The 12459-nt window shown below is 45.8% G+C and overlaps 1 protein-coding gene across 1 annotated transcript; it reads left to right on the top strand.

Moving 5' to 3' along the window:
* The first annotated feature begins 1011 nt into the window (after positions 1–1011).
* lmo4b (LIM domain only 4b) lies at positions 1012–11776 on the top strand. The gene is made up of 5 exons (XM_034531599.1): positions 1012–1539; positions 3012–3252; positions 7668–7764; positions 8314–8469; positions 10829–11776. The coding sequence occupies exons 2-5, from the start codon at positions 3017–3019 to the stop codon at positions 10835–10837; spliced, it is 498 nt and encodes a 165-aa protein (XP_034387490.1). The 5' UTR covers positions 1012–1539; positions 3012–3016; the 3' UTR covers positions 10838–11776.
* The last annotated feature ends 683 nt before the right edge of the window (positions 11777–12459 follow it).

Genomic DNA, 12459 nt, shown 5'->3' with positions numbered 1-12459 from the left:
CTGCAGGTTTTTTTTCCTTGTTTGGTTTTTTTCTTGTAAAAGCTGAATATGAAAGAGCAGGGATCTCCTTTCTCTGTCAACACCATGTTCAGCAACATGTCAGCACTACATTATTTGTATGAGGCGGTGTTGCAATCACTTCCATTTCAGTCTTTGATGTCTCACGTGATGGTGGAAACTTAAAACTGCAAGACTCAATGAATCCGAGGCATCTCAGCCAAATCGAGGTCTTGCAGATTAGCCTTAATAGGTGTTGAAACCAATGACCCGGGGCTTAATGAGGTTGGACACGACAGCAGGCCTTGCGATAACTTTCGGTGACAGACGATGGCGCCACTACGCAGCTATTAGGCCTCGATATTTCCCAGAGGTTGGAGTCACCCTCGGTAAACTAAGTAGTTATTGAATGTCAACTAATTAAACTCAGACGTGAGATGAATGCAGCCCACTGGATGCTGCCTGTGCGGCTCGTATTTAGAAAAGAAGAAAATAAATGTTCAGTCTGCCCTTAAGATAAGAAAGGAGATCCATCCGTTTTTATTAGGATACAATTATTCAGCTATCGCGGCCAATCATTCCCTTTGCGAATAGTGCGTAGACGATACAAGAAGATAGCTAAATCATTACACAATGTATATTCTTGCAACTAATTACACGCGGCACACCCTAAGAATGGCGCTATGATTCCCCCCCCCCCCCCCATCCCACACACACACACACACACACACGGGTCTCGCCTCTCCCCCGACAGTGTTTTGCAAGTATGTACATTTTGGACACTCGTCTTTTTACGCAGCTTATTTCGCACCTCTCCGGCCCCCGTATCTCTCCCATTCAACCTCGCTTCCATCCCTTTCTGCGTGTCCACAAGTCACCCCACGCCCCCCATCCCCATCCCCTCTATTTCTCTCTGATTGGCTGGATTTGTTATTCCTGCTAAATGGACCGCGCGCCGATTGGCTGCGGCGGCGCCTTCGTCACGCGGCTAAAAGGGTTTTTTACTGGAGGTTTCTTCCTGTCAGCGACACATGTCGAACAAGCAGCTAACGGGACCCAGCGAGCAGACCGGGAGGACAGTCGATCACAGTCCGTGTGCCAGCCTCGTTGTTGCTTCTCCCCTTTTCCTCTCCGCCTAACACACGCACTTCTCGCTCCAATGACAGCGGGGCACACGTAGACCTGTCATTACATCTGGCAATGGACTCCTGTGGCTCGAGCGAGAGAAAAGAAAGAGCGAAGCAGCAGTAAAACGGGAGCCGTCCAGTGGAAATACTATCTGATAACTCCATTTGCTCGGCGCTCCGCTTGTCGTCCGAGCTCGAAGTCCTCGTCCGAGGTTCGCTGTCGCGCGGAGCCGGAGGCCGACTGCGCGCGCGATAGTGTACCCGCTTTCCACCTGTACTTTTTTTTTTTTTTTTTTTTTTTTTTTTTTTGTTCTTTGGAGGGGCTGGTGGGGGGACCGTAGTAGCCTACCTGTTTACGCTGCTACCCTGCAGGTCATTAACTTTACAGCCATTACTCTCAAAAGAGACAACCGAGGTAGGTGACCGCTTGGACCGCCGCTGTGTTGCATGGGGTTAAAAAGAAAAGAAAACCAGCTTTAGTCAGTTTGTAGTTGTAGCTAGTTCACGCCGTGAAACTAGCATCTCGCGTCTTTCTCTTAAGAACGCTAGCGGTGATATTTGATAGCCTGTGTTATTCTTGCGACGTTACACCCGCCTTTCCTCCCCTCACTTCTTATCCCTATTTACGCGCCCGCTATAACGCCAACGTTGAGGTTACATTTATTTTCTACTAAAGAGCAGCAGCCAGCGGATAAGACCTTTTTAGCACATGGCCGTCTGCTATGTTTTTTCTTCTTCTTCTTCTTCTCCTCCCCTCTCTCTCACTCTTTCTATTTCCATGACTTGGTCTCTGCGCCTAAATTGCCTGCCCGTGTAATTACTTGAGTTAGCCCATTTAAGTTAAAAGCCACCCCCCTCCCTCCCTCCCTCAGCACCCCCTTCCCCTCCTGTCCCCTTCCATCTCTCAGCGGAAAAAAAAGAGAAAAAGAAAAGGGAAAAAAAAACTCCTCTCTGACTGAAACTTGACGATGGTCCGTCTTGTTTATGCAGGGAGTCACTTTCAGGTCGGCTTTTTGATTCATCTCCCTTTAGATTTAATCAGCGCTAAGGTAGGCTGTGGTTTGTCCCTAAGAGCCATCGTTAATGGGCTTACTGAATGCTTTTCTGTGTGCACCCCCGCCCCCCCTCCCCCCAACTCTAATTAGCCTACCTGCCTTTCAACAAAGATTTGGCTTCATCCAGGCATGTCGTCTGCACGTCCAAATTGGGAAAGGATTACATTTGAAAGATGCCACATTATTTTTCATTTAAGTTGATCGATCGGGGGTCAAAGGCCAGCGAGCATCAAGTTGTTGGTAAACACAGTGGGGGGGGGGGCAAGCAGTCCTGCTTGATAGTTGGAAGCCAATTTTTGTTCCAGCCCATTCACACAGTGCTCCTTTTGTGTTTTTAGACCGTAAATACCACCTCCCTTCAGCAACTCGGGCTGCAATGGGGCGAGGACTTGTGTGCTGAAGTATTGTGCCGTTTAGAATTTCTTAGGATGGCTCTACAAAAGCCCACGTGGCATAATTGTACCTTTTGGCTCCCTGGGGGGGGTTTAGCAGTGGGCAGGCAGGTATTTCGTCACGAGAGAGGTCCAAGCAAAGCAACAGCCCAGGGACGGAGATCAAGGCCAGATTAGTTCACCGAAAAGACTTGTAGAAGAGCAGCACTCCGGACTTGTGTCTTGGTGCGATTGGCGGCCTGCAAGATGTTCAAGGGACTGGAGTTTGAAAAATTGACACTTCATAAATTCCCTTGTGGCGTGTGGTACAGATGATGGTTGTGTAGAGAACCGACCCATCACAGGTCACTAACCCAATTGTATACAAAGACACAACTGGCCCGGTAAAAGCATGACCAGCAACTTGTCTTGGCTAACAGGTGTCTTTATTTTTATTTTAGGGACAATGGTGAATCCGGGAGGCAGCAGCCAGCCACCACCGGTGGGCACGGGCTCTCTGTCCTGGAAGCGGTGTGCAGGCTGCGGGGGTAAAATCGCAGACCGCTTCCTCCTCTACACCATGGACAGCTACTGGCACAGCCGATGCCTCAAGTGCTCCTGCTGCCAAGCCCAGCTGGGCGAAATCGGCACCTCATGCTACACGAAGAGCGGCATGATCCTCTGTCGAAACGACTACATCAGGTGAGGAAGAAAAACCCAAGTTGTAACGCATGAGCGCATCATTTAGATCGGCACTCTTTTGTTCAGGAGATCGCCAACGATCATTATTGCCTCAGATTATCCAAAGCAACCGTCGGTGCAAGTTAGATGTTTAGATTTTGTTCTTTTTCTTTTCAAGAGAATTCCTCACCATCCAGATACTGTCTTTTTTATTTTATTTTAAGTGCTGGAATACATTAAGAAACATTATTGGATCAAGTTCTAAACGGGCCAGAAAAAGGGCTTGCCCATGCAAACGATAAACAAGGTTGGGTGTATTTCTGCGGAACATGTGTCTCGTATTGTACTGACATCATCGGTGTTCATTAAACTGCCCTGGTTGAAGTCTCCCCGGTCTACACAAACGAGGTCAAACACGCTGGCATGTTGACAGAGCACAGAGCAAAAAAGTGTCGTTCTTTCAGGCCGTCCGCACGTCTGCCCCGTCTGATGTTCATGGTCAACTGAAGGACAAAAACGCGTGGTCTCTGTGGCTTTTTGTGTTTGAGCGGCGAGACGTGTGCACAGTGTTCGTGTCGGGCGCAGATTATTGTTTTTATGTAACTGAAAAAAGCACCCTTTTTAATTAGCAAAGAGAGCCTTTTTAAATATTCTAGTAGGTGTGGCAGACACCCAACCAGAGCTTACTGATGACACCCTCATTCTGGTAATGTGGAGCAGGCTGATGTCACGGCACGGGGCACAGTTTACTGGAAGTTTAGATGCTTTCTTCAATCACCCCGAGGCCCAAGAATGGTATTGATTTAGTTTTTGACTATTATTCTCTGAACACAGTAATTCACATTCATGTGAACCTAAGACATGCAACGCAATTCATGTAAAATGCATGCAAATCCATGTGTCTGAGGTCCAGTTAATATCCCTTTGCATTAATAACCTGCACTGACGGTAAACATAGAACATGCATCAGTGCTATTAGATCCGCGTGGATAATTCAAAATCTAAAGTGTGCCTCTGCGCTTTCACACCCACCTCATGAGGAGGATGAGGAAGTCAATGGGGTACTTCATTCATAATGGGACTATAACATAATTAAAATGTGAAGGGGGGGTTGGGAGGGGGGATACACCTTTCCACTTGAAATTAGAGCATGCTTGGTGGAAGAGCTAAAACGCATATTATGGAACCTCGAGATCTCTGCAGAGATAAAGATAGGAGCGTGGGGGGAGAGCGAAAGAGAAAAAAACATCTGACAGTGAGTCTACACAATTAAATGCTTTAATTATAGTCCCCCTCCATTTCCTTTAGTCCTGATGGGTTTTATCTAATGAGATCTGGTCCCTGGCTTGTATCCGCTCCCAGTGACGTGTCCGAAATGAATGAGAGCCACACTGCAAACAAAACATTTAATTAACCAAATTGGCTTTTGAAAGAGAGCAAGAGAGAAAGACAGATAGAGAAGAGGGATTATTGCGAAGGCCATTTGACGCTGCCCCCCCCCCCCCCCCACGCACGCACGCACTCACTCATCTTAAAGGGCCAGACTCATTTTTGTAATAGACTGCTATGCTGCCCTGTACGACATGCATGTTAAGCTCCAAACTGAGATTAATACGGCTGATAAGAAAAGGCTCATCTTATTGATCAGGAGTGGAAACGCATCACATCACAGCTATACTGCCTGTTCTGGGTTGATACCCATCTCCCATCAATCAAGTGGAAATATTGTCACACATGCAGTGCTGCCACCAGAAGCTCTAATGTCGGAACTTTGAAGCCAAAGTTGGGTTTGCTGCGGAGGGGTAGGGGGGGGAGGAATCATGTTGTTTTAAGCTGCAGCTGATATTATTTCTGTGGGCTGCTAGTAGAGCTGCTGGATTCAGTGAGAACGCTGTCCTCTTAATTGAATAAGCCTAGGTAATTAAATGGCACTTTTCCAATAGAACGTGTGAGGTAAATCTCATAGTTGGTTATTTAATATCACTTTGAAGTCTGCCCACTCAAGCACTATGACAGCACAAGAGAATGTGAACTCTTAAGCCAGGGAAGGGAGGAAAAGTGGAAAAAAACGGGATCTCAGAAATTAATTAAATCGCATGCAATTTAGAGGAAACGTTTATCTTGATTTGTCATAACAGAATTAATTCAAGGCCTTCAATTCACTTGGGGCCAGATCTGTTACTCTGAATTAACCAAGTGTAATTTGGCTGATCCCCCCCCCCCCACCCCCCCATTCCCAACACGACATGCACATGCACGGTGCAGATCCACGCGTCCTCCCTCATCCCAGCAATCTCCTCACCCCGGCCCCTCCACCCTCTTTCTCTAATGCAGCTCTTGCCATTATGCAAAGCCCCGCTTCAGTATCAATATGGCCTAGTGCTTTTAAGGTGCTTTGGCTGCTGATGTAGAGAGGCATTTTTAATGGACTGTGTTGTAGAAATCATTGTTGTGGGGTAATTTTACCCCACTCAAAGGCCTTGGTGAATGAGGTCTGCATTTACCCGACAGCCGAGCAGCAAGCCATGCTATATTTCACCTGGCAGTCTGTGCTGAAATGAAATCCAATAGTCACTGCCTATATAGACAACAGACAGCTCCCAATGTGTTTCTTTTGTGGTATTTAATTTAATCAAACGCGTTGGTCGTAGCACATTCATCCTCCAGAAGCAAAGAAAGAGCCCCCGATTCTTTTTTTTCTTTTTTCTTTTTTTTACAAGGGGGGGAAAAAAGAAGCTGAAACCAGATGTGTCACTGCAATTAAAGAGTCCCTTGGCCTTAATTATACTGACCTAGTGGTGTCTACTTCACCTCAGCGCTGTAGGTCACTGGCGGAGGAGGCCATTATAGCCCAAGTTCAAACCAATAGAGCAGCTTAATTTAGCACCTTAAAGGCTTCAGCTCCTTAAATCAAACACTACCAAGAGCCCCCTCCCCCCAATAAAATAATTAACCTAGTATGAGTTCCACGATGGTGAAACATAAAAAGGCGGTGGTGAGAACGCCGTATTTGTTTCGACACCTCTCAAAAGAGGGGGGGGGGGGGGGGGGGGGGGGGGCGGAGCTCCTCAGGGGGAACCAGTTGAACCTGAACACGAAGAGCATATTTGCAATTTGAGCAAAGTTGGCTTTGATGGGTCTTTTGCAGGAAAAGTACGGATGTATTTGTGTGTGTGTATTTTTATTTTATTTTGCCTTTTACCACATTGCACAAGAGTCTTAAAGCGAGAGGCCTATTTTGTCGTTTCCACTATCGTTTTGTCCCAGTGAAAGCAAATAATTGGCAGCGTCGTGACGACAGTCTCCAGTTAATTAGTTTCTGAAATTGAGTTTTGATGGAGACTTTCCAAATGACGCCAAGACAAAATTTGCTTCTGCCTGGGCTGTCTTATTGAAAGCCTTTTCTGTGTCCCCTTTGCGAAAACGGAGCTCTGGCTTGTTTGTTTGTCAATATATCCAACAACTGCTCTGGTTTTTATTCCATCGTCAGTCTCTGCACGAATTTGTTAAATACTTTTTGTAAAATTCTCCTTTTTAAGAACGTCTTGACAAGTAATTTGTACAGCCCTTTCTCCCCGTTTCTTTTTCTTAATTTTCTTTCTTTCTTTTGGGGGAGCCAAACAACTTTATCTGTAGCACACACTAATGTTAACCACTCCCCCCCCTCCCCCCTCCCCCCTCCCTATCCCTTTCACTCTTTTTTTTTTTCCTCTTTTTTTTTTTTCTTCATCCCTCTCTCCCCTTCTATGCGGAGCATGTCAGATGCCGTGGTCTTATTTGATTGCTTAGGAAAAGTGCAGTGATAGAGCAAACACCCGGTGAGATATGATGACAAATGGGTCCAGATCCCAGTAAATTACTTTCTGCTCAAATCGAAATTTCATTCAGTTTGCTGCTCACCGAGATGAAGTAATCTAAATTGTGGACTCAGAAGGAAGATAGAAGGGAAGCTGGAGCAAGCATTTCATTATCAAGAGGCAGGGGGAGAGAGAGGGAGAGGGGGAGAAGGTTAGGGACGAAAGAGATGAGCAGAAGCAAATCTAAAGTGTTGACACCATGATTGAAAAGGTTAACCCATGCACATTATATATCAACGCGAGTAGCTACTGGCTTCTAATGGAAACACGGCACTGACGGAGCATTCACCGGAGTCCTAATGGCAAAAGCACTATGTCTCCGCCTGGACGTACAATCAAATCCTCTTAGGTCCTGATTGCTTATGTTCCAGGTTATTATTAGGTTGCAAAAAAGAAAAAAATGGAGGGGGAGAAGTGCACAAAAAGTAATATGCCGTTTCAGTGCTCGATGCATGCGGAGAGCAGAGAACTTGGCACTAAACACGACGCGTGGCTGCCACAGTCCATTGCACAGGGCGGACTATGACGATGCCTACTGGGGTTCCAAAGTAACGTCTCCTTCTTCCTAATTTTTCTCAGATTGTTTGGAAACAGTGGAGCTTGCAGTGCTTGCGGTCAGTCCATTCCAGCCAGTGAACTGGTGATGAGGGCACAGGGCAACGTGTTCCACCTCAAGGTAAAACTAAATTTTTCTCGATGAAGTCTTGACCTGGTCAACTTCAGAATGCTGCGCACACCTTTTTAAGACCAACGGCCCGTAAAGGGATGAATAAAGTTGCACTGAATTGAACCGGTCGACAGTCATTGTAGAGGGTGTTTGGATCAAGATGTTTTTTGCAGACAGTAAACATAAAAAAAAATAAAAAATATCTTGTTGTTTTGGAATAGGAAGAACTGTCTGAAGAGCTGGGTTGATAAGTCTGGAGCAATTATTAATTAAAAGTTGAGTTTGAAATGATGAGCAAAACATAACACAAAGCGGAAAGTTTAGTTGTCAAGAAGTAATCATTGTGCTAAAAACGGGTAGGAAAAATACTGAATTGCTGAAAGGCTGAAATGATTGTCTGGTTAACCCGTCAACACAACATTGACAGAAATTGAATCGCCGTCTATTTTGATCAATGAATACATTCGGCAGTTTCAGTTTATAGACCAAACCGTTAATCAACTAGTAAAAAAGATGCTTGGTTCCTGGTTGTGAACTGTTGTCTCCCCCCCTTTGCAGTGTTTCACATGTTCCACCTGCCGGAACCGGCTCGTCCCCGGGGATCGGTTCCACTACATCAACGGCAGCCTGTTCTGCGAACACGACAGACCCACAGCGCTCATCAACGGCCATTTGAGTTCACTGCAGACGAACCCGCTACTGCCCGACCAGAAGGTAAGACCCTCCGCCCTCCTGGGCACTATGCACTGTGGGGGCTGCCGGAGGAGGATGATGATGATGATGATGATGATGGTGGGGGGGGAGATAGGGAGAGAGCCCCCAAGTGCTTTGTGGTCTCATTTCAAAGTATTTGAATGGTCTGATCACTTCAAAGTAAAAGGATGAGCGGTAAAAGCGCCATTAGTCAGCTGGAGTCATTAGCAGGAAAAGGAAGACAAGAAAACATCTGTAATTTCCACGGCAACATTTTTCACTTCTGTTTACGTTGATGCCGTCGATTCGACTTCACTGCAGGGCATGCAGCAGATACTAAATCTCACAGAGCAGATGATGAATTTTTTTTTTTTTTTTTAGACAGCCAATGGATTTTTCCATCATTCTTTGTTGGACAAAAAATCTGTATTAACCGTCAGCACAAAACGTGAAAATGATTTTTTTTCTTCTTTTGGTACAGCAGTCCTCTCACTCGTTTTTGTTATGAGCAGATACATATTTGACCCATCTTGACTTGATTTGCCATTACAAACCGCACTTCCAACTGTGCGGAGGAGACATGACAGACGCTGCCACCAGTGCCGAGTGGTATATAAAAAAAACGCACTTCGAATCCTGTATCAACAAGACTGGGATCACCTGGGCTCAGTTATCACTCCGAGGCCAAAAAGAATATGCATCCAGGGCCCCCGAGGTGGAACCCAGACGGCAAGCTGCAGCAGCCAGTATATCACGGAAGCTGTCATCATGGCTTTCCCTGATTTGATCTTGAGGCCTCCAGTGAAAGCAAAACAGAAGGCCTAATCATATACGAAGGATAACTTCATTCTTCGGGATAGCTTCATTCTGCCCGCAAGGAGATATGATCATTTTTGCCTCACAACAAGGAGCTTTATTGATACCTTGTCTGCACACACAGCACACTGAGAGATATGGGGAGGAGGTGTGTGTGTGGGGGGGGGGGAGGTTGGAGTTTGTCAGGGTCTGACTGAAAGAGGAATTATATTGTTGGGAGCATGCATTTCACCTTGAGTGGTTTTGTGAGTAGAAGAGAGGTAGAACTCCATTAAGCCCCCCCTCCTCCCCTCTCTCCCCCCTCCTCCCTCCCTCCACGTCACGGGCCTTTTTAAGAGCTTGTCACTTCTACAAATCAGCTCTTAGAGCTCTTAGAGCTCCTCACATTTAAATTGAAAGCCGTTGCATTATCTAGCTTAATTTTAAATGTCTGTTTAAGTCCTCACTCCCACCCCCCAACCCAACGTCTCTTGCAGCACGGCTAGTGTAGTAAATATGAGGCCTCATTGTTTATTTATGCGCTAACATCAATTGTAGTGAAAACTGCTGAATTATTGATGCTAAAATGCAATCTGAATATTGGCCCCGGTGCTTTAATTATAGCAGGGAGAGAATTATTAAATAAACAGACGCATCGCATCGCTCAGTGGGAAGCAGTCTCAAGATGCTTTTGTTAACTCTGTGAGTGAGACGAGGACAATTAGCCCGCTGCTGAAGCACTTCGTCACAAAAAGAAACCACTAAAACCACATTAATTTCTTTTGCTGGAGCACAATGTGGACGGCCTGAAATGACAGACTTGCAGCGGGATACCGGCTCTCCAGATCAATACGCCTCGTGTGTCCTCAACAACACAACATGGATTGCAAAGGGAAACACTGGCTGGTTCAGAGGGGAGAAAATGAAGCAGTCATCTCATTCGCAAACACGCAGGGTTATCCTGGCCGACCGGTGTTTATGATTACGTGGGATATGATTTTTTTTGCCGTGACATAATTGCCGCCGTCCGCTTTCGTGGCGCGGGGCATTTGATGGTCATTTATTTAGCTTTTCTTCCCCTCTTCTCCCTAATCTCTTTGTTCAGAACAGACAAATTACCTCCCACACGGAGCTGCTTTGACCCAGGGGAGCGAGACCCTCCCAGCGTCAGTCACTTTAATTAGCCCCCAAGTAGGAGTTTGCAATTACTAATAGACTAAAGCCCTCCTAGTGATTTGAGGGATGAAGGGGAAAAGTAAACCGCCTCTAAGAATCATAAGGAAGGAAAAATAGAGGGGGGGGGGGGTACATTTCTTTTGGTTGCACAGGACTGAACACCTCCCGCAGTTATGTCAACGCAGGGTTATAATTATACCAAAGAGAGTCGCTTCATGGATGCACTTTTAAGTTAATGTAAAGTAAATGGGACACCAGATGGGTTTCAAAGCCTGGCTGATCAATAAATTAAACACTGGGAGCTGGTGGAATGTGGATTTCATCAGGGTGAAACGTGTGGCATTTTGTGAGCTGATACTTTATGATGATGGACTAAAAACACTTTTTTTTTTTTTATCTCACTATTCAGGTGTGTTAGGCGGGAGCCGTGCAGGAAGCAGGATGTGTGCCTTCATTTTAGCCCAACTCATTCTCACCCCGAGACGGCGTGGATCGGCAGCCTTTTAGCTGTGCTCCCAGGCCCATCGTCTCCCCATAAGGAATCCTCCACCCGGCCGACCAGTTACTTGACTTTCATTTCTGCGACCCCCATACCCAACGCTCAGCCTTCAGTCTCGGCTTTTCCCCAAACATGGGTGGATACTTGCACTTAATGCACCTGAATCGGGAACGCCGAGGACTCTGTGACCTTGGAATAAAAGAAGGGGACCGATCAGAATCCATGGGGACTCTTCCGGAAGAGAAAAATGAAATGAAACAGAGGTTGTTGTGAGGGGAAGAGAAACAAAAAGACTAATGACGCAGAAGAAGATGCAGACTTTTCCACTGCATATTTGTTTAAAAGGACATTTTAGGGGAAAACCTGGGACCTTTTTAATTTTTCCTTCTATCCTCATTCCCCAACAACATGGTGTTTCCACTTTATATATTTTAAGTGTTGTCAAAGGGGAATGTGTTTTTGTTTTTGTTTCCTTTGGTGGGATATATATAGAAAAATGATGGGGTTAAAAAAAACAACATCTGTGGCTTTTTTTGTGGAAAACAAATCATGAACACTCTCTTGGTGTATTTGTAAAAACTATCATGTATGTACAGTATGCATGTAAATGTCGTTGTCCATGCGTGGCTACAGTACATCCCACACTCCACACTCTAGTCCCCTCCCTACACACACACACACACACACACACACACACACGCGAAACCTAAACCTACGGCAAAAACTTTGCTCATAGTCAGTAATGTAGAGCTCATCACCAACATATAATTGCTGAATGAAAGAGAAATTTATTTGTGATATTTTCCGAGACATTTGCTCCAGTCTGGTGTATTTAATTAATAAAAATATTGAAGATTTAAAAAGCCTCCTTAAAGTCATTGCAACGCCTCCGAAACTGTACTCCAAAAGTTCCAATCTGAGTTTGTCGTTAGTGCCGAGGACTTCACTGTGAGGTCAATTCATCAAGTTGCCCAATAATTCGTCTTTGGTGCCAAACAAAAGCCTGAACACAAAGCGTGATTGGGCCGCCGTACCGTCGGAATACCCCGCGGCGCTGCCATTCGATTTCCCGGGCCCGGCAATCATCACCGCCGCATGATGAGCGTCTTCACTGCAAATGGATAAACATGTATCCTCTCTTTCTGTTCAAATGACCGTTTGCTATTCATCACTCTAATACCTGACAGAAATGGAGGAAAATGTCCTTTTGAAGATTCAATTACTGCAGAGAGGGGGAGAGAGGTGTCTCTCTCTTGGCAGGCACAAATTGAATAGGCTATTTGCAGAACAAATTGGTGTTTGAAGTCCTTGCAAGACCTAATGGGTCTGAAGGAGGAACCCCGGTAATGGCTGATGCGCTTATCTGTGGAGTCTGCCCCCCCCACCCCGCCCCCCCACCCTTGCGAGGAGCACTCGACGCCGTGGCTGAAACACTGCTGCTGTACGGCAAAAGGCTCTAATGCAAAATTGTCTCTTGATAGAAGAGGAAACGGGCCAAAAGGGTGAACTGACTTTTGTGTTTAAACATTTTATTTTCATTT

This window comes from Cyclopterus lumpus, chromosome 4 (genome assembly GCF_009769545.1).
Source record: "Cyclopterus lumpus isolate fCycLum1 chromosome 4, fCycLum1.pri, whole genome shotgun sequence".
NCBI classification, from domain to species: domain Eukaryota; kingdom Metazoa; phylum Chordata; class Actinopteri; order Perciformes; family Cyclopteridae; genus Cyclopterus; species Cyclopterus lumpus.
This window is presented reverse-complemented; position numbering and strand designations above follow the sequence as displayed.